The sequence below is a fragment of the Erpetoichthys calabaricus genome, chromosome 6, assembly GCF_900747795.2.
Source record: "Erpetoichthys calabaricus chromosome 6, fErpCal1.3, whole genome shotgun sequence".
NCBI classification, from domain to species: Eukaryota; Metazoa; Chordata; class Cladistia; order Polypteriformes; family Polypteridae; genus Erpetoichthys; species Erpetoichthys calabaricus.
The window spans coordinates 200,302,144-200,325,285 of record NC_041399.2 but is presented as its reverse complement, the minus strand read 5'-3'; the positions used below and the strand labels follow the sequence as shown (position 1 = coordinate 200,325,285).

Here is a 23,142-nt window from a genome sequence, read left to right as displayed (position 1 = left end):
AAAGTCTTTGTGGTGCACCATCTGTTGAATGAAAAATGCAAGGAATATGCCTCTGTTATGTGCCATTTGGTATGGGTTTCATAAAAACAGCATTAATGTTTGTGATGTGCCATCCCTAGGAATGACTAATGCAATGCATTTTAGTACTAAATATGTTTGTGATGCGCCGTCTGTTGGAATGACCAATGCAATGCATACAGTATGTCTCTGTTATGTGCCATTTGGTATAGGATTTGTAAAAGCTGTGTTAATGTTTGTGATGCACCATCTGTTGGAATGACAAGCACAGTTCATTTTATTACTAAAAATGTTTGGAATGCGCTATGTTTTACAATGACAGAGACATAGCTCGGATGGCGGACACACAAATCCAACTTAATAAAAGGATAAGTGTCTGTATATGTGTGTCATGTGTCTGTATGTACATATATATATTATATATATATATATATATATATATATATATATAAATACATAAACACATGCACACACACGAGGTACAAATATAAATATTTCTATGTTTGTATTTGCATAAAATAAACCGTAAATATAGTATATGGTCTATGCTACACATTATATACAGTATAATGTGACTGATGGGAGGCACGCAGTTAACCAGGGCACAAACTCCTTCACAAGTAGTACCTGCCAAGGTCTAAGACGGTTATGGGGTATATGTCTGTTTTAAGGTAAATATCTTCACCCTTGTATGTGTATTATGAAGGCCAGTCATGAAATTTTGTTCAATTAGTCTTAGATTTATTGCATTTGTAACCTTGGTGGTTTTGGTCACTCGGTGTTGTGCCTGTGACTTTCGTTGCCTTACAACTTCTTGGCTGCTCAAACTGTAAAGACTTAATGGCTTTCATTTAAATCATTAATACGTAACACCAATGTCCCACATTATAGTAATGTGTAAGTATTGTCACAATTCATTATCTTAATGACGTCTCCCTGCCCTTTATCTTCAACTATATCTAGAGGCCTGCATTTTTTAATACCGATAGTAAATTATGAATTACAGACACTCTGGCGTTGTCTTGGCTGTATGCGTCGGGTCACTGTCGTGCTGAAAGGTGAACCGTTGTCCCCATCTGAGGTCACAGGTCAGGTCATCTCTGTATCTGGCAGCTTTCATCCTTTCCTAAATTTGACCAATCCTCCTGTCCCTAGCATGACGCTGCCACCACCCTGCTTCACCACAGGGATGGCATTGGGCAGGTGATGAGCAGGGCCTGGTCTTCACCAGACACAGAGCTTGAAGTTCTGCCCAAAGGGTTCAAGTTTTGGTTTTTTTTTCCTCAATCTTTATCTTGATGCTCTCAGAGTCCAAGTTGGCGTTCATCTACCATCCATATTACTAACCGAGAATGGTAAACCGGATGGCATGGATGCAGGGACACAGCGATGGGACCATGAGACGTACTACGCAGGCGCGTACAGTGCGCGTCTCATAAACCGCACGCGAAGTCTTATCCACCACGCACGAAGGAGTCATGGCCCAAAAACGAAAGAGCTCAACTGACGTGAATGAGTAATGAAGCAACAACGCGCCCATGGCTAACGACTACCGACAGCCACACAAAAAAGAGGACTCTGCGCTGCAGCCCAGATTCAAACGGAAGAGGCTACGGAGGCCCCACGGGTCCATAAAGTACGGAAGGCGCAGGCGTCACCGCCATATTGTGAGTGGCACCACTGCGGAGTGAAGTAAACGCGCGTCTGACACTGCGGAAGCAAACCAGGCACGGGTTCAAAACGAACGAGCTCGACTAACGGATATACAAACAATGTATTTCAAGTTACCCAATGCCAGGGGTAGGCAAGCGAAGTGAGCAGGGGGCGGAGCCCCCTTGTAAACACCTGATTGATGGAGAGCGGCTGAGGTGGTCATCCTCCTGACAGGTTTCTCCCATCTAAGCAGAGGAATTCTGAGTGACCATTGAGTTGTTGGCTACCTCCCTGACCACGGCCCTTCTTGCCTGGTTACTCAGTGTGGCCAAACTCTAGGAGGAGTCCTGGTGGTTCCAAACGTCTTCCATTGCACAGATATTGAGACCACTGTCCACCTCCTGGAAGCCCTCAAAGCTTTACAGATGGTTTTTTTTGTCCCCTCACCCTGTTCGTTGCTTCACCACAATTTGATCCCAGAGGTCTGCAGAGTTTGGTTTGGTTTTTGTCCTGACATGCAGTGTGAATGGTGGACCTTCTGTACACACTTGTATGTCTGGTCAATTCAGTTGGCCACAGGTGGACTCCAATCGTGTTCTGGACACATCTCAAGGAGAATGAAAGCAAACAGGATGCAGTTGAGCACAATTTGGGGGGCCTGAATTGAGAGATTTCAGTGTTTGATTTTCATCAATTTTCCAGCCTTCACGTTGTCATCGTGGATTAGGGTTAGGGTGGATGAATCAATCAGAATCAAATCTACAGCACAATAAAGTGTGCAGAAAGTGAAGGGGTCTGAGGACTTTAGGAACCCATTGTACAGAATTACTTATTATCTGGACAATAAAACATACTCTTTTGTTATTACTAACTTCCCAGGGTGCATTTTGGGGCTCAGGGGTGTCCCTCAAATGTTTACACCAAGCAAACTAAAATGGACCTGCTGTGTCCCATAATTGACGTCCATCATCGCCCTGCACACGTTGCTGCCGGGGATGCACCCCGTGACCCTGTAATGATCAGGGGGCATCAGCTCTCCCCAAACATTAAAATTGCCCGATGCAGGGCTGCCAGCTTAAGCTTTTGCCTGGTGCCCACTGCAGCTGTGGTAGGATCTGTGACCCTGCAGTGAATGATGGGAGGCATTTATTTAGGTGGCATTTTTGTACAAATCCTGGCAGGTTCATTTGCCAATCTGTGGAGATGGGTGGGCTTTGAGCTTTCTCAGTGCCGAGTTTCCTTACCCACTAGGCCTCATGTGTCTGCTTTGCTTATGTTTCACTTTTTTAAAATGCTCACTTGACATATTCTAAGCACTTCCACGTGCCAGGTTTGATCTGCAGCCCTGAGCATGACATCGTTTTTTGATTTTCATTATTCTTGGTAGCGGGGTCAGCACTTTCTAAAGTCATTTGTCTTTTCCTTTGTCAGAGACTTGCATATTCCGAAGCGCTTTTGCCTCTTCAGTGCCTACGGTGTTTGTGATGTGGTGCTGAATAAATAATTCCGTATAATGTGTGGTGTGTGTTAGCACCGTTTTCATTCCAGGAGTCGGTTTCAAAAGCTGTAGTCAGGGAGAACACAAAGCCGGGCTCACGTGTTGCTTGTGTGCGCTCGCAGGCCGCCGGTGCTCACGTAGCTTTTCATCTCACCTCATTAATCCTTAGTCTGCACAGCACACCGTGACGGGCCCGTCTTGCCATCCTACAGACTAAACAAAAGAACTCTAGTAAGAAAATATTTAAGTTATTCCACTTTTTTTTCTTCAGTGCATTTTGTTCCCCGACTCGTTTTATACTTTAGAATTCTCAGCCACGGACAAGCATCAGATGCGATTGTCTAAAAAAAATAAAATAAAAATAGAAAGGAAGGGCGGGTTAGAAAAAAAATGCCTTCATTATTTAGGGAAATGTAACTTTCTGGTTCCCTCTAGCGACTAAACTATGAAGAAGCTGGCAGGATTCAGACATCTGTGTGCCATACGCGAGCGAGGGGTGAAGGGTGGGCCTGCTTTATTACTGTGAATTAGCAAGCTGTGACCAACTTTAAAGGTGAGGGTGATGATTCATTGAGCCAGTAACAATAGGAAACCAGCCATTACTATACGTACAGGTGGCGGGGGGATAGTGCTGCTCTTTATGACCCCACAGACACTTTTAGTTTTGGTCACTTTGGATCTTACATCTTCGCCTTCATTTGGCTAAAAGTCCTCAATGCTGGCGTGTTAAAGAGACAATGTTCAGGATGGCCATCAGTTTTATCTTCATTCTTTCCTCCGCCACCACCTCCAGCAGGTCCAGGAGACATCCCATTCTTGAGCCTCCCTTTTTAACCATTTTCTTGATTCAGTAGGCCTCTCTTGAAGTTGTCACTTTAGAGGCAGTCCTTGATCCTCATAAAATGTGATCTGCCAATAGGTAGTCCATTATTAAGGACTGCTAGCATATCCCCCAGCTTACCCCTTAACAGGTTTGGCTGGATGGAGCTGAAGGCACTGAAGAAATGAAAACACATCACCATAACAGCACTGCCAGCTTTGTCTAGCCTTTGTGGAGCAGATACATAATCAAGTTATCCGCTCCAATCTTTGTCCGATAGACCAGCTGCAATGGGTACAGGTGGTCTACCTCAAGAGGACAGGCTTTGTCCAAGAGCAGCCTCTCGAAGGGCTACTGAAGTCCTTAGGATTGTCCAAGTGCAGACCATCCCAGTGTGAGCCCATTCATGAACTTTTAGGGTTGGATCTTGTCTTGTGACCAGTGGATCCTATTAAACCGCTCTATAATCATCCATCCAACAACACCAACCCGCTGGGGTTCAAGACCAAAAGACCACCAGGCTCTCACTGGGCACCCTACCAAACACTGATGTGCTAAGGTAGTTCATTACTGTTATGATGCAACATCCTCACAGGTGGCACAATGGTAGTGCTTCTGCTTTGCAGTAAGGTGACTGTGGAAGATTGTGGGTTCGCTTCCCGGTTCCTCCCTGTGTGGATAGCGCTTTGAGTACTAAGAAAAGCGCTATATAAATGTAATGAATTATTATTATTATTATTATCCTTGAACATTAGAGGCCGTGGGCTTCTTCACAAATTGGAGCGTCCACAGTCCTTCTGACATCACAGACATGCAGGTTCAGTGGATTTGGCAACACTGAATTGTCCGTGTTTGTTTCCTGCCTTGCACCCTATTCTTGCGGGGATCGGCTCCGTGACATGACTGTGCTTGAGAGAGTGACAGTCACTTACTTAGGTGATGTAGAACACGTGTCAAACTCCAGTCCTGGAGGGCCGCAGTGGCTGCAGGTTTTCATTCAAACCATCTTCTTCATAATCTTCATAGTTTTAATTAACTTGTCTCAGGCCCCTTAGTTGTTTCTTTTTCCTTAATGAGCAGCTAAATAATAATGAGACACAAAACGAGCTGCCACATGAGCAGCTAACCTGAAAATAAGGAAAGGTGAGGGTCTCGGTCATGTTGGTCTGCTCAGGTCACCAAAACATTTTGACGGTGTTCTTAAAAAATTGACAGCTGTGGCAGAATAGATAGATAGATAGATAGATAGATAGATAGATAGATAGATAGATAGATAGATAGATAGATAGATAGATAGATACTTTATTAATCCCAAGGGGAAATTCACATACTCCAGCAGCAGCATACTGATAAAGAACAATATTAAATTAAAGAGTGATAACAATGCAGGTATACAGACAGACAATAACTTTGTATAATATTAACGTTTACCCCCCCGGGTGGAATTGAAGAGTCACATAGTGTGGGGGAGGAACGATCTCCTCAGTCTGTCAGTGGAGCAGGACGGTGACAGCAGTCTGTCGCTGAAGCTGCTCCTCTGTCTGGAGATGATCCTGTTCAGTGGATGCAGTGGATTCTCCATGATTAACAGGAGCCTGCTCAGCGCCCGTCGCTCTGCCACGGATGTCAAACTGTCCAGCTCCGTGCCTACAATAGAGCCTGCCTTCCTCACCAGTTTGTCCAGGCGTGAGGCGTCTTTCCTCTTAATGCTGCCTCCCCAGCACACCACTGCATAGAAGAGGGCGCTCGCCACAACCGTCTGATAGAACATCTGCAGCATCTTATTGCAGATGTTGAAGGATGCCAGCCTTCTAAGGAAGTATAGTCGGCTCTGTCCTCTCTTGAACAGAGCATCAGTATTGACAGTCCAGTCCAATTTATCATCCAGCTGCACTCCCAGGTATTTATAGGTCTGCACCATCTGCACACAGTCACCTCTGATAGTCACGGGGTCCATGAGGGGTCTGGACCTCCTAAAATCCACCACCAGCTCCTTGGTTTTGCTGGTGTTCAGTTGTAGGTGGTTTGAGTTGCACCATTTAACAAAGTCCTTGATTAGGTTCTTGTACTGGATAGATGGATGGATGACTGGATAGATAGATATGAAGGGCAGTATTTAATAAATTACTGTGTCTTTTGACTTTCTCTTTTATAATGGATGATGGAGACTCCCCCACCCAGGAATCTTGCTGACTGCATTTTTGTATGTCTGTCCTATGTTGTCAAATGGCCGTTGTTCGATGATTCCTTAATGGACAGATGGTGGTGAGCTCCATTTATGTTAATCCAATTTGAACCACTTTGTTCCCGGTCTATTTAAACAAATCTGTGACTTTATGTGTATGTATTATGTAATGGGTGATTTATAAAGTTTACAGTCACATTGTTCCTGTGAACTTGTCACAGTGCTCACTGAAGAGATCTTTACAAATAAACTGAATAGACAGAAAAGGCTCTATACAATAGATAAATAAGGCACTATATAATAACTAGATAGATAGATAGATAGATAGATAGATAGATAGATAGATAGATAGATAGATAGATAGATACTTTATTAATCCCAAGGGGAAATTCACATACTCCAGCAGCAGCATACTGATAAAGAACAATATTAAATTAAAGAGTGATAACAATGCAGGTATACAGACAGACAATAACTTTGTATAATGTTAACGTTTACCCCCCCGGGTGGAATTGAAGAGTCGCATAGTGTGGGGGAGGAACGATCTCCTCAGTGTGTCAGTGGAGCAGGACGGTGACAGCAGTCTGTCACTGAAGCTGCTCCTCTGTCTGGAGATGATCCTGTTTAGTGGATGCAGTGGATTCTCCATGATTGACAGGAGTCTGCTCAGTGCCCGTCGCTCTGACACGGAAGTCAAACTGTCCAGCTCCATGCCTACAATAGAGCCTGCCTTCCTCACCAGTTTGTCCAGGTGTGAGGTGTCCCTTTTCTTTATGCTGCCTCCCCAGCACACCACTGCGTAGAAGAGGGAGCTCACCACAACCGTCTGATAGAACATCTGCAGCATCTTATTGCAGATGATGAAGGACGCCAGCCTTCTAAGGAAGTATAGCCGGCTCTGTCCTTTCTTACACAGAGCATCAGTATTGGCAGTCCAGTCTAATTTATCATCCAGCTGCACTCCCTGGTATTTATTGGTCTGCACCATCTGCACACAGTCACCTCTGATGATCACTGGGTCTATGAGGGGTCTGGGCCTCCTAAAATCCACCACCAGCTCCTTGGTTTTGCTGGTGTTCAGGTGTAGATGGTTTGAGTCACACCATTTAACAAAGCCCTTGATTAGGTTCCTCCTGCCCACTCCTGAACTTTTGCACGTGGCAGGACTCCTAGTTGTATTGGAAGTCTGACGTATATAGGCTGAACAGGACAGGAGAAAGTACAGTCCCCTGCGGCACTGAGAGCAGCAACAAGCTGTGAAATTAAATACCGGGCTTAATTAACAGCAAGAATCAGCTTCTCATTAAGGAACTGGTTGGAGTGAAATTGGTTGGAGTTTGAAGCCCCAGTTTAGCTGGTCATCTGTCGGCTCGTTTCACGTCTCGTTTCTGTTTTGCTGCCATTTAATGAAGAAACAAATCAACTCAGAGGACTGAATCCTTCAAAACAGGGCTATTAAAATGAATGGAAAAGGAGTTCATTAGCAATGAAAACAGGTCACTGATTAAGAAAAGGGTTAGAATGAAAAGCTGTAGCCACTGCGGCCCTCCAGGACCAGAGCTGGGGACCCCTGGTTTAGAGGGTTGAAGCTTTCATTGGGTACAACAAAGAAACCAACCTTGATGGCCACACTTATAGAGTCCCCTGCTCTCATCTATATGAACCCAGTTGCAAGTGTCCACTTAACCAAGTTTACAATGTGCAAGAAAAACCCAAACAGGCACACTTGGCACAGACAAGGAGCAGACCAGGGTTCAAACACGGCCTCGTGGGGCTTCTTCCATTTCTGTTTATGAGCTGTAAGCCTTCATGATGTTAGATGAGCCTTTACCGAGTGTCCATTTAGCTTATTTATTCAATAAAAGGGCTTTATACGTTAGATCTGTCGATTCAAGTCAAAGCCTAAACTTTGAAAAGGCTTTAATTGCCAGCAGTGTTTATAAGATCATAAATCCTCAAACTAACAGAGAAATCCACATAAACACATCAACTCCAAGAGCCTGCGCTGCGCACCTGCTTGTAAAATCCCAGGTCCTCGTCACCATCGGAGCTCTTGGAAGTCGTGCTTGTTGACCTTGGAGTCTCCTCTGTCAGTACCTGTCAGAAGTCTTTACCGAGAGCGCGGCTTGACTCGTGTTTGTTGTTCGAGCTGGTTTTTACTGGCTTGTGCAGGAAATGTTTTACTAATGTGTCAGCCGTTAAAACGCGGCACCAGTTGACAGGATGTAAACCGTTGAAACACACGAGCGCTTCGAGAAACAGGTGTGTAGTGTCGGTGCAATGGACTCTTTGTCGGAGTCGACCGCTCCTGATTTCTCCCTGGCTTTTCATTTTTAATGTTATGCCACTTGAAGACAATTAACTTTGATTTGTTTTACTGCCAGGATGAAAGACAGGACACGAGTTCGGAGGGAGTGTCGACCGTAGAAGATCAGAATGACTTGGACTCCACTCCTCCGAGGAAGAAGATGAGGAAGACAGAAAACGGAATGTATGCATGTGACTTGTGTGATAAAATATTCCAGAAAAGCAGCTCCCTGTTGAGACACAAGTACGAACACACCGGTGAGTGCAAAATAATCCAATCAGACGACGCTTCACGGCGGTGCATCTCGTGACACTCTGGGCATATCACACTCTACCCGTGTGTAAAGGTTCCATTCCTGTGTGTCGTGCTCTTTATAAGGCATAACTACAGTGGCGTAGCCAGCTTGCTGAAGGCCCCCTGAGGTGGGCCCGTCCTGTCCAGCATAACTCTTAATAGTTAATTCACAACTGGATCCTAGGGGCAGTGGCATCCGCAACCGACCACACATTGGTGACAAACAAACCAGCTCTCCAAGTGAAATTTGTAATAACTTTTTAAATCGCTTAGCAAAACCAAAAGAAATTGTGGGAATGGACTGTGGGAGGTGTGGGTGGTAGTAGTAGTCGTACAGACATCTACCGTATGTAAAATGTGGACCCGCTTACTTGTCCAGGACAACTTTGTGAAAGAAGATGACTGAAGTGTAATGTAAGCTACAGAGCAGAAACTGTTCTGTGCTATAAAATGAAGCAAATTCAATTTGTAACAAATTAAAACGACAACACCGGCTGACAGGATACAACTACACAATCGACCCGTTTCACACAAGATCTGAGAAAATGGACATCATAAAGTGTTCACACTCACAAGTCCTCACAGGAGGTAGTGACACTAACGCACAGTAAGCCATACTAAGGCACACAATAAAACAGATTACAGATTTGTTAAACCGTTAAAGCTTACAAAAATGAAACGGACTGACAAGTCACAAATCATATTACTTCTAAGATCACTTCTTCTTCTTTTGGCTGCTCCCGTTAGGGGTCACCACAGCAGATCATCTTCTTCCGTATCTTTCTGTCCTCGTCATCTTGCTCTGTCACACTTATCACCTGCATGTCCTCTCTCACCACATCCATAAACCTTCGCTTAGGCCTTCCTCTTCTCCTCTTCCCTGGCAGCTCTATCCTTAACATCCATCACCCGATATACCCAGCATCTCTCCATTGCACATGTCCAAACCAACGCAAACTCGCCTCTCTGACTTTGTCTCCCAACCGTCCAACTTGAGCTGACCCTCTAATGTCCTCATTTCTAATCCTCGTCACACCCAATGCAAATCTTAGCATCTTTAACTCCGCCACCTCCAGCTCTGTCTCCTGCTTTCTGGTCAGTGCCACCGTCTCCAACCCATATACCATAGCTGGTCTCACTACCGTCCTGTAGACCTTCCCTTTCACTCTTGCTGATATCCGTCTGTCACAAATCACTCCTGACACTCTTCTCCACCCACTCCACCCTGCCTGCACTCTCTTCTTCACCTCTCTTCCACAATCCCTGTTACTCTGAATTGTTGATCCCAAGTATTTAAACTCATCCACCTTCACCAACTCTACTCCCTGCATCCTCACCATTCCACTAACCTCCTTCTCATTCACACACATGTATTCTGTCACGGTGGTCCTACTGACCTTCATTCCTCTCCTCTCTAGAGCATATCTCCACCTCTCCAGGGTCTCCTCAACCTGCTCCCTACAATCGCTACAGATCACAATGTCATCAGCGAACATCATAGTCTATGGGGACTCCTGTCTAATCTCGTCTGTCAACCTGTCCATCACCATTGCAAATAAGAAAGGACTCAGAGCCGATCCCTGATGTAATCCCACCTCCACCTTGAATGCATCCATCACTCCTACCACAGACATCACCACGGTCACACTTCCCTCATACATATCCTGTACAACTCTTACGTACTTCTCTGTCACTCCCAACTTCCTCATTGTAGCAGATTAGGCTTTTGTCCACCTCTCAAACCCTCAGGTACCACTCTTGAGACCAGGTGAAAGTATAACTAATATTCTTTTTATTATAACACAGTGCACCAAGCACTCTCCTCCCCACACTCATTAACTACAATAAACTCTTCACAATAACCAATCGTCCTCGCCCAGACACGTCGCCACCCTACCTCCCAGCTCAGTTCAGTGTTCTGGGCTTTCCATAGTCCTTTTATAGCTCCTGACCCGGAAGTGGTTCCAAGCCAAACCCACAAGTCCATTTCCTTCCGGGTCAGGGCAAACAGTCCTCTTCTTCATCCCGGGAGCACGTCGCTTCCTCCAGTCACATGACTGTGACGCACTCCCGGGTTATAGGGCACGCAAGAGGCACGCAAGACTCCTGGCGGCCCCCAAGGTATCCAGCAGGGCTGTGTACAGAAACAACAAAGTCCATGAGGCCCTGCTGGAACTCAGGGCACGAATATGCTGTCCGGAGGGCTCCTCCTAGCGGCCTGGGGGTGAGGGCCGGACTGGAAAGCCGGCAATCCTCCACATCATACAATACCACAACTCCTCTCTCCTCACCCTGTCATTTGCTTTCTCCAGGTCCACAAAGACACAATGCAACTTCTTCTGGCCTTCTCTAAACTTCTCTATCAACATCCTCAGAGCAAACATCGCATCTGTGGTGCTCTTTCTTGGCATGAAACTATCCTGCTGCTCACTAATCATCACCTCACTTCTTAACCGAGCTTCCACTACTCTTTCCCATAACTTCATGCTGTGGCTCATCAATGTTATCCCCTTGTAGTTACTGCAGTCCTGCACATTCCCCTTATTCTTAAATATCGGTACCAATACACTTCTTCTCCACTCCTCAGGCATCCTCTCACTTTCTAAGATTCAATTAAACAATCTGGTTAAAAACTCCACTGCCGTCTCTCCTAAACACCTCCATGTTTCCATAGGTTTATCATCTGGACCAACGGCCTTTCCATTTTCCATCCTCTTCATAGCTGTATAATATCACTAGTACCTTAAAATACTCGCTTTACATGCCTTCTGTTGCACAAAAGTCTGAACAATGTTCAACACGTCAAGTTGTCTGTCGCGCTCGTTTGTCTTGCCATGTGGTGCTTCTGAGGTCATTTTTGATGAGTTTTAACTTGGAGAACGATCGTTCACACGCAGAGACAGTCACTGGCGTAGTCAGCAGCAAACGTCACTGAAAGTAGACGATGGTGCACAATGACCAATCAGCAATAGTTCAGCATATCTTCAAAAACAGTCGACTTGGTTGACGGGATGGATTGAAAACATGCATGAAATGACAACAATTGAGCGCAGAACGGCGGAGAAATGTCGGTGCTCCAGCATAGCGTTCAACGAGAAGATCGGCAGCAGCATTCAATTCGTCATCAGCCATCGAGGTCAGAGTTGATGGTAACAAGACATTGAACATTGAAGCCACTGCATCGAGACTGTGCAACTGCTGTTTTAGTTATATAAAATTTTTAAGCAATCTTTATGGCCCTGAGTAAACCCCCCCCCCCAAGCCTAGATAGATAGATAGATATGAAAGGCACTATATGATAGATAGATGGATAGATCAGGGGTAGGCAACGTCGGTCCTGGTGAGCCGCAGTGGTTACAGGTTTTCATTCAACCCAATTGCTTAATTAGAAACCAATCATTGCCAATCTCAGACCTTATTTAATTTTATGGCTTGTTAGTCTGTGCAATGTAAGGCTTTTATATCGTAGATTTTTTTCCTTTCCAAGGATATCATCCAAATGATTTGAAGCCTAAAACAGATCATTTTCAGTCTGTCACATTTTTCTATTAAGTGTTTTATTAAATCAAACCGTGCATGATGAACACACACAGATGTAATTGGAAAAAAGCTAGCTGGAGAACTGCTGGCTGCTTTGTCTTTTACATCTTATTGCTAATAAGGAGCAATTAAAACACTGAATGCAGCAGTTTAAGATTGAAATAAGCAATTAAGGTTGGAGAACCTTAACAAGCGAGACCACTAAAATGAAGCATTAAAATGTCACTTAAGCAATATGTGCTTCATCAGCAATAATTGAGTTCTCGTTAAGGAACTGGGTTGGAACAAAAACCTGCACATACTGTGGCACTCCAGGACCGACGTTGCCTACCCCTGGGATAGATAGATAGATAGATAGATAGATAGATAGATAGATAGATAGATAGATAGATAGATAGATAGATAGATAGATGTTGAGATTTCGCTTGTTATAAAAGGTCAGATTTACATGCGAATAGCTGGTAAAATACATTTTTTTCATTATAATCGAGAAATCGTTAAAACCGAGTTTGACTGTATATAGAGATGTGGAGAGCAGAGCACTTTTTTCTTATTGTCAGAAAGTAGCTTCTTTCTTTTAAGCAACCAGTTCAAACTTAATAATAATACATTTTATTTATATAGCGCCTTTCCCATGCTCAAGGCACTTCACAGAGATGGCCTTTAAAGACACTGTACCGACAATTATCACAAAAATAATAGATATTACAATTACAGTACACAGGGTGGCAGGCAGCTGGGGCCCATGCCCGGCCGGGACGTCCCTTCACCGCATCTTCCGGGGCAGCAAGGATGGGAAACCCAGTATCTCCCCCTGGACACTAGATGGCAGCCTCCCTGGGTTGAAGCGGTGCCTCGGACTCCCCCAGGGTTTCATGGGAGTTGGATTTCTGTGCAGCCCTGTTGGGTTCCGCAGGTGCCACCAGGGGGTGCTGCAACAGGAGCTGCTGGACTCTTCTGGGCACTAATTTTGCCACACCCGGAAGTGCAGCCAGATGTCGCCAATCAAGCACCTGGAGCACTTTGGGGTACCCAATAAAAGGAGCCAGCGACCAGCACTCAGTGGCCAGAGTCGGGTGGAGGAGGACGAGGTTGCGAGTGAGGAGTGGAGGTGGCAGAAGAAAGGACCAAGTTTGGGTATATTGGAGCACGGTGTTGTGTGCAGGACATTGTGGGTCTGTCTGTAGCCGGGTTGATCTTCTACAACAGCAACAAGACAAGTTTTAGAAAACAAGTGCCGTTTGTGCAGTCCTCAACTTTTTATTCTCCGTTGCACCTTTAAAACACACTTTAACACACCATTTAAATGCACCATTGTTAATGCGCCTCTCGGTAAATGCAAAGATACGATTGGCTCTTAGTTTTTTGCCCGTGGAGTAATTAGCATAGGCATTGGGCTGTGCTCCTATTGGTTGTAGCTGTCACTCCCCTGACCATACAGGTGCCTTTAATTGGATTGCGTCCTCACAGGTTACTATCCTCTATTCAAGCCAATGAACAAAGTGATACGTTTTGGCATCCTTGTCCATTTTTGGTTGTTTTATTCATCACCAGGTCAACACGTGTAACACAGAAACATCTCCACAGCACGTCTACAGTCCATTTCAACTAACTGTCCCTTTGTTCATTTCCAGGTAAGAGGCCCCATGAGTGTGGGATATGCAACAAGGCTTTCAAACACAAGCACCACTTGATTGAACACATGCGACTGCACTCTGGCGAGAAGCCATACCAGTGCGACAAGTGCGGCAAGCGGTTCTCACACTCCGGCTCCTACTCGCAGCACATGAACCATCGATACTCCTACTGCAAAAGGGAAGCCGAGGAGCGGGAGGGTCCCGAGCAGCACGAGGAAGAGGAAGACGAGGCAGAAGGAGAGAACGGCGTCACGGAGGAGATCCAACTGTCTGAAAGCCGGGCTGCCTCTCCTCCTTCACACATGGACTCTGATGACAGAGAGAGCAGCACCCGGGAAGACGAGGAGAGCGAGAAGGAGGACGAGGAGGATGAGGAAGAGGAGACGGAGGTGAAAGCGGAATGCACGGAAAGTCAGGCACAGGAAGAAGAAGAAGAAGAGGAGGAGGAGGTGGAGGAGAAGAAGAAGGTAGTGGAGCAGCAGGGAGCAGAGAAAGAGGAGGAGGAGGAAAGTGCAAAGGAAGCGGCGGCCATCAAAAACCCAAGCCAAGATTCGGAGGATCAGCAGCAGCCTCCTGAAGGCAGCAGCGTTAAGGAAATATGAAGTCGAATGGATTTTTATTTTTCTAAAAATGAAAAAGAGAAAAAAAAAAAAAGAAGAAGAAGAAGAAATACAAAACCACAGTTTGCTCTATACAATTTTAAATTTTATTATTGAAAACACAGTAGCGTAGATGCTGTGTTTCTGTTCACTACTGTGTTTAAAATCCAGGTGTGCCTGAACCTCGAAAACTAGTAACTTTTCCACATGAAAATTTTCAGTGTTAGAAAATTAAGTTTGTAAAAATGCAGGAAGTTTAACAAAAAAAAACAAAAAAAAAATGCATATACTGACTTTGAACGCTAGGTTTAACAGGTTTTAGATAAACGTTTTGTTACGATGACATCCTGGATCATTTACTTTGTCAGTGTTACTAATTTCTTCACTCATGTTATAATCTTTTAAGCTGTACAGTTGGGAGAGATTTCTATACCTTTTTATTGCCAATGAATTTGCTAAATCAGTATTTTATTAAGTTGAAAGAGAAGAACCTCTGCACTACAGTATTCCTGGTTTACCTAAGCATGTAACATGCTTCAGTGTTACCCTTCAGTATTACGGCACTAGCGTTTAGATGTTGAACCATTAGCCGATGATGTTAGCATAGCATTTGTTTAAAGTGAATAATAGTTAGCCTTAACTGAGCAAGTCCTAGGGATCTACGTAGACGTTTGGGTCGGAGAAATTAAATCAGTCGACGACTGTTGTCATTGCGACAATTTCCAAGCAGGGAACAGAATTTCAAAGCCAGTGTTGAATCGTTTTGTCTCGTCGTTGGCTCTTTGTTTTCTTAAGATTGTTACGTTTCATTTTGCCGTCAGTGTTAGAAAGTCCTCTATCTCGTGCAAGCCACAAGGTAGTCAACGCCGTCAAAGAGGTTTTCCGTACAATCGGCCTCTTTAAATGAAGTTTAAATTAAAAAAAAAAAAAGAAGAAGAGCCCATATTGAATCAAAAAAATTTGGCTGTTTTCGTACCAGCTGTTGTCTCAGGATGTTTTCCGCATATTCACCAAAAGTCGGTTTTACTGAAATCGTATTCTTTACCAGTTTATCAGTTTAAAATTTAAAAAAAAAAAAAGTGATGCATGAACAAACAAAAGAGAAATGCAAAGACGTGGATGTCTGTAAAATGTCTTGTTCTCCTCATCCCGTATTCTTCACTTTACCCCTCGCCGATCATCGAAACTTGTGTATTAGGAAATATGGCCCCAGAATGTTAAGGATTTGCCGGGTTTACCTTTCAGTATTATTATTATTTTTTTTTTATTCTGTTGTTTATCCTTTTTAGGGTTTTTATTGTTTTTTTTTTTTTTTATGTTTGTGCAAAAAAAATTAAAAAAGTGTACTGTATGTTTGCAACAATGGCAGTATTAATACCCTATTCAATGATGTATTTACCAGTTTAGTTTTAGAAGCCTTTTATATTTATGTGTCTTATTTTTATATTTCTTTATGGTTATTTATTACACAATGTAGTGTATAATACTGTAGTTTGTATTAATACAATAATATATTTTAGTATGAAAAAAATCATTTGGAAGGTCATTAGGATTTCAAAGCTCTCGGGCAATGAGGTTTGTTTAAAAAAACAAAAACAGAAATTCGTATTATGTCTTTGGTTTTCAGCTCGTCTCGAAGAGGAACAAAAAGGTCGGATCTTCTTACCATTGCCGCCATAACCGTGGAGTCCGCTCTCCAGTATCTTTACCCCTCTTTAATATGAAGCTACTGAATTTGACGACTAACTGTGTGACTAATAGCATGACATGTTTTGCTGTTTTCATAAAGGATTATCCTAACCATTAAGCTGTATCACCATACGTCCTCTTATGAAGCCAAAATTTATATTGATAACATTTTTTTTTTTTTTTAACTGTGCCAATGTTACTTTGTATATCTAATTCAAGGCTATGTTTTGTTTTTTGTTTTTTAAGTTCCCTGTTCATTCATGGTCATTTTTATATATTTTTTTTGTTTTGTTTTTTTGTTTTTTTAAATCTGACTTCCCCATCTCACAATAAAATGCATCAACAAAGATACCTGCAATCTCTGAGTCTCGCCCTCTTTCTGGTTACATAATGATGGGCCAGCGGTTATATTTGTTCTGAATGCCTCCCTCGGTCACTGCGGTATACGTGCAGGATCTCTGCTTCTCCCTCCAGCCGGGACACCAGAACTAGGACCACATCTGCACCATTTCGATTCAATTCAGTTGAGGTTTGTATGGCGCCCTTCATGGACTGTGGGCACAGAACGCTGGGACAAGATCTCAGGTAAACTTTACAAGTTGCTAAAGAGAGAGTACATATAAAGACACAGATTTGTTAAAAAAAACTCCAAAAACAACATAAAACTGTTGAGCATAAATAGAAAGCACTAATATCAGGTCAGGTTGGGGGGGCATGAACTGGTACAGCGCATTGTCACACCCACCACACGACAAAACAGCTCAGGATCCGTATTGGCAGCCCCCCAGGCAGACACGTGGTCCAGTCCCACCTCATAAAAATGACCCTCTACAGCAGTGCTCCGCAACCGTTTCTCACCTACGACACACCAAAGTTCTTCCTAGAATTCCGCGGCACATCAAAAGGGGGGTGGGGGGGGGGGGGGGGTAATGGGAGCGACTGGCGGTCCGCTCCGAGCGCCAGCTATTTAGGGGCGTCCAAACTACGGTAGTTTCCTTTTTTTTTTCTTTCAGCTTTGGGGCGTCAAATTTTTCACCGCCCCGGACAACATGAACTCTACCTACGCCACTGATATATAGATATTAATTTAATACACAAATTTTACAATAAATTTTCATTTTTTGTTATAAGTATACATTTATTATAAGTATACATACATAAAAACTATACTATATTTACTTTTACGCAATCTTAATAATTATTATAACATAATGACTGATTAATGTGATACCTGCGCTTGTTTCAATGAACACAAAAGTTTTATATTCGGCTCAATATTTGACAGCGCAACCCGAAGTTCTTGGTCAAGATCTTTTAAGCATGACCGCTTATCATTTTTAATTAACACAAGAGTTGTTTGTCTTTTTTTGGCGTAACTGGGATGGTTTGAATTTAGATGGCGATTTAGTTTACTGGGTGCCATTGCCTCATTTGATAGCTGATCGCCGCAAATGATGCATTGTGACTTTGGAGCCGTTTCGTCACCACACCACGAGAATCCATATCGAATGTAGTCTTCGTTGTACTTCCTTTTCACAATCTTCTTTGTTTTTTTTTGCAACACTTGTGCTGGGTTCTTCATCATCTGTACATGAAGACGAATCTTTTCCACGTAAAAATGTATCCATATTTAAAGGGGTATAAAACTAAATATGAATCACACGAAGAACGTTAACCATACACAATTCAGCAACACAACTAATAGTAAAGAATAATAACTACTGTCGCAAGACGAGTGAATGCGACGTAGCACGACTAATACGTCGGCTTGAATTGAATCTAGGTGAGGGCACGGAGCGCTCTGGCTATCAAAGCATACTACGCAGTTGTCTGGCAACTACGTGGGGCCTACGTCGTAGGTGCCAGGCGATGGGATTTATTATTTCAGAGAAATCACACATAAAATTATGAAACCTTTAAAAGGCTATTTACACGAATATTTCATTGCACGTATTCTCGTTATTGTGTTTCTAAGGAGGACCGTTGAAATATTATTTAGTTAGAAAATTGTCTTATTTGACCGTGTCACACCTGTATCGGCTCAAGGCACACCAGTGTGCCGTGGCACACACGGTTGCGGAGCACTGCTCTACAGTATCTGCCACAGCCAGGTGTTATGCGGGTATCTCCTTGGCCTGGTCAAGCCACTTGGGTCCTCAACAATGAGGGTCCTGCGAGCCAGATCACCCTCGGGGAGTCACACCACATGGCCGTAGTGCCGTAACTGACGCTCTCCCTCACAATGCAGGTCATGTGCCTCATTCGAGACTCCGTGAGCAACACAAAGTCAAACCAGTGGTACCCAAGGAGTCCAGTGTTCATCTCAGGTCACTGGAGAGCGTCCACGTACAGCAGGACAGGAAGCATCAGGACTCTAAAGACTTGGAACTTTGTTCATTTGCAAAGATATCAGTTCATTAAGTTATTGCTGAACTATGACCAGTTGAAAATGGAGGAGAGGAAAACAAAAACTCCAGTCAGCAGCATCACTGGAGGAAATGAAACTCTCGCGTTATAAAAGAGAAAGTCAAAAAGACAAAGTTGGGCACAATCACAGTCCTGGAGACCTTGGCCACTCACCTCCTTCTAGGGTCCTAGAGTAGAGTCTGTGCTTATTGTCCAATCTGATGACAGAGTCTTTCCATCTGATGACTCCAAGGCTCCCAGACAGCTGTTCTATGGGCAGGAGATCAGCTTGGCAATAGAGTATTGGCACCAAGTGACACATCCAGCGACCGAGAAGAGAATCCAAACTGAGGAGGGTTAGTAACTGTTTCTAAATACTGAATTACTTATTTTTCTATACAAATGACAAACAAATGGAAATACTGTATGCACTACAAACCTGCAGCTCTTGTCAGGGTATGCCAGACTAAAGTTGTGAGCCTTCAGGCGGATTTAAAAGCTGAGACTGAAGAGACATCTCTTATATTAGCCAGCAGATCATTCCACCGCTTCGGGGCCCTGTAACTACAAGCTCAACCTCCCACAATTATTGTATTAATCCTTGGAGTCTTAAATAAGCCGGCATCTGGAGATGTCAATGTGTGTTCAGGTTTGTAATAAGTTAGCAGGGCCACGGCCATTTAACGCTTTATTAGTTAAAAGGAGGATTTTGAAATCAGCCCTAAACTTAACTGGGAGCCAGTGTGATGACTTGAGAGTTGGAGTGATGTGGTCAGACCTTCTAGTTCTTGTAATGACTCTGGCAACAGCCTTTTCAAATAACTGAAAGCTGCATAAAGAACAATTTGAGCAACCAGGGAATAACGCAATGCAATAGTCAGTCCTGCTAGAAATAAATGCATGAATTAACTTATTGGTGTCCTGCATACTTAGTGTAGCTGCGTTTACCCAAAATTACCCAAGTTTTGCAGCTTAAGGTTGCTTCATGGGATTCTGGCACTAGTGTGACACATTGAAATGATTCCACAGACAAAATATCTTCATTTTTAGAAACTTTAGTAAAGATTCCAAGTAAAATATTTCACACAAAATTAGAGAAAAAAGTTGATGTGGCAAAGTCCTAACTTAAAGAAAATTCAGTTCATGGCTTTTATCGTGTTTTGTTTCTTGAAGTTTTTTCATACAGTCGAATCATTTCTAAACAGTCAGAAAACTGAATGCCTATCCCATTTACAAACTCCAAATGTGCCTATTCCAAACTGTCTTAATTGACACACTGTATTACAGATATAGCCAAGAAGGTGTTATTACACGTTAACTACAGGGGGTTAAGGCTAAACCGTGATCTATAGCTATGAAAGAAAATGATATTCTATTCAAATTAAGCAAACACTAATATGAGTTTAACTTAAAGCGTTAACTTTCCAAGATTGGCTCTTCCACTTAGAAAACAACTTCATTTTCCAATTTAGTTGTTAGGAAAAAATATATTTCGATTGTTTTGTAAATATGTGTTTAAAATGATGTGCTAGTGTCAACGATAATGCCTAAATTAATAATTCTTTGCATTTATATAGCGCTTTTCTCACTACTTAAAGCGCTCAGCGATTACAGGTTAAGGGCCTTGCTCAAGGGCCCAACAGAGCAGAGTCCCTATTGGCATTTACGGGATTCGAACCGGCAACCTTCAGATTGCCAGTGCAGATCCCTAGCCACAGAGCCACCACACAATGATTCAGTAAAACTGATAGTGATTCCAACCGAGTTACAGAATGTTGTTGTGTTCAGCGTCATTTCCCTGTGATAAATAACATTCCTTCTATTTTCTGTATTCAGAGACAAATAATTCTAAACCATCCACACCTTCAACTCACTGACACAACTAATTAAGGACAGCATCGGAGAAACATTGTTTGGTCTAAAAAAATTAATAAATAAGGTATAACTGGGTGTCATCGGCGTATGAGTGAAAATGAACATTATCTTTTCTAATGGTCGTTCCCAATGGAAGTATTGTATATACTCACATGTAAAAGACCCACAAAATCGATCATAAACTCAGACCCCAACTTATACACCCGTTCAAAAATATGACACATACATTTTTTTTTTTTTTTTTACATCTTTTTGCCTCCTCCAGTCAGTTTCTCAGACACATTGAATTTTGTTGCAGCAGTCCAGTCACCAATTTCTTTCACCACTTCAACGACGTTTAATTTAAAACCAGCTTCATATTTTCTTCTGATCGAACGCCCAATCGTAGATAAGGGATGCTCTTATGATAAAGGTGTATGAGGGTGTGTGATACAAAAAACACAAATCAGTGCAAACATCACTTCAGAATAGTTTGGGTCTTACCATGTGGTCACCTAGGCACAATACATAGAAAAAAAGGACGTATGCTCCGTGGTTACTCTCTCAGGTGGGCGTTAGCATAGCGTAATCTCTTGGACCAATAGCGTGAGATTTCTGCATTCGACTTATACGACTGACATTATATATCAAGCCCCGACTTATCCACCGGAGAACTTAAACGCGAGTATATACGGTATGTAAAGTGAAACCAGTAAAGATCCGGAAACTGGACCCTGCGGGACACCATATTTAACCTCTGAGTAAGATGATAAGGCACTGCTAACACATTTCTGTACATACTGGTAGTGATTTGATAAATAAGAACTAAACCAGACAAGCACAGTACCTGACAGTCCAATGTAGTTTTCCAGCCTTTGTAATGAAATAGAATGGTCAATGGTGTCAAACACTGCTCTTAAGTCTAACGACATAATTACAGTTGAATTTCCTTCATCAGAGGATATCAGAATGTCGTATACAACATGCATTAGTGCCATTTCTGTACTGTGACCAGAGGAGAAGCTAGACCGGAAGGTTTTAAATAAATTGTGATGTGTAAAACGAGACAGAAGCTGTGTGGTGACTACTTTTTCATGTATTGAAGAAAGGATTCATTTAAAATGAAATGAAGTTCATAAGTTGACGAAAAGTCTATTATGGTGTGGTATTAATGTTATTTCATTTGGACAGTAGGTGGCACTGTACAAATATATTATTTATATATATATATATATATACAGTAATCCCTCGCTATATCGCGCTTCGCCTTTCGCGGCTTCACTCCATCGCGGATTTTATATGTAAGCATATTTAAATATATATCGCGGATTTTATATGTAAGCATATTTAAATATATATCGCAGATTTTTTGCTGGTTCGCGGATTTCTGCGGACAATGGATCTTTTAATTTCTGGTACATGCTTCCTCAGTTGGTTTGCCCAGTTGATTTCATACAAGGGACGCTATTGGCAGATGGCTGAGAAGCTACCCAACTTACTTTCTCTCTCTCTCTCTCTTGCGCTGACTATCTGTGATCCTGACGTAGGGGGATTGACCAGGGGGGGGCTGTTCGCACACCTAGACGATACGGACGCTCGTCTAAAAATGCTGAAAGATTATCTTCACGTTGCTACCTTCTGTGTGCAGCTGCTTCCTGAAGCGACATGCTGCACGGTGCTTCGCATACTTAAAAGCTCGAAGGGCACGTATTGATTTTTGATTGAAAAACAAACTGTCTCTCTCTCTCTCTCTCTCTCTCTCTCTTTGTCTGCTCCTGACGGAGGGGGTGTGAGCTGCCGCCTCAACAGCTTTGTGCCGCGGTGCTTCGCATACTTAAAAGCCAAACAGCCCTATTGATTTGTTTGCTTTTCTCTATCTCTATGACAGTCTGTGCTCCTGACGCGCACTCCTTTGAAGAGGAAGATATGTTTGCATTCTTTTAATTGTGAGACGGAACTGTCATCTCTGTCTTGTCATGGAGCACAGTTTAAACTTTTGAAAAAGAGACAAATGTTTGTTTGCAGTGTTTGAATAACATTCCTGTCTCTCTACAACCTCCTGTGTTTCTGCACAAATCTGTGACCCAAGCATGACAATATAAAAATAACCATATGAACATATGGTTTCTACTTCGCGGATTTTCTTATTTCGCGGGTGGCTCTGGAACGCAACCCCCACGATGGAGGAGGGATTACTGTACATACATATATATATATATTATATACAAAAATAGAACTGGGAGAGGGATGGGAGGAGAGTTCCCGGAAGGAGATTGTATGACAGAGGTCTTCCTATAATAAAGAAGGTATCTGGAGATTTCTTTGTGTACTAATCAATACAACAAAGTCCACATTAAATTACTTTTTACTTTCTCTGTTTGTGGTTCGCATGTGGGATAACAAATATCCCAGACACCCTTGCTGCAATAGTTTGATCTTTTTCTCTCTTATAGAAGAAGGCACATAACTTACCAATTCTATTCCCTTACAGGATAAGTTTAGCATTATTGAAGTCAAAGACTGTTCTTCACAGCCATGGTATACAGTATATTATTTTAAGGCATGTTGTTTAAAATGTCGAGATGTAAATACCAGGGAATAAAAACTGAAACTCGGAACTCTCTTCTCTTCGTCATCTTTT

At 42.9% G+C, this 23,142-nt stretch overlaps 1 protein-coding gene across 2 annotated transcripts in view; it reads left to right on the top strand.

Annotated features, from left to right (window-relative positions):
- The window catches only part of zeb1b (zinc finger E-box binding homeobox 1b), a 351,810-nt gene extending 336,322 nt beyond the window's left edge, over positions 1-15,488 (top strand). For both annotated transcript variants that reach the window (XM_028804323.2, XM_028804319.2), the window contains 2 exons: positions 8,559-8,739; positions 13,951-15,488. In XM_028804323.2, coding sequence (XP_028660156.1) covers positions 8,559-8,739; positions 13,951-14,555 — 786 coding nt within the window. In that variant the 3' untranslated portion in view covers positions 14,556-15,488. The remainder of the gene's footprint in view (positions 1-8,558; positions 8,740-13,950) is intronic.
- The last annotated feature ends 7,654 nt before the right edge of the window (positions 15,489-23,142 follow it).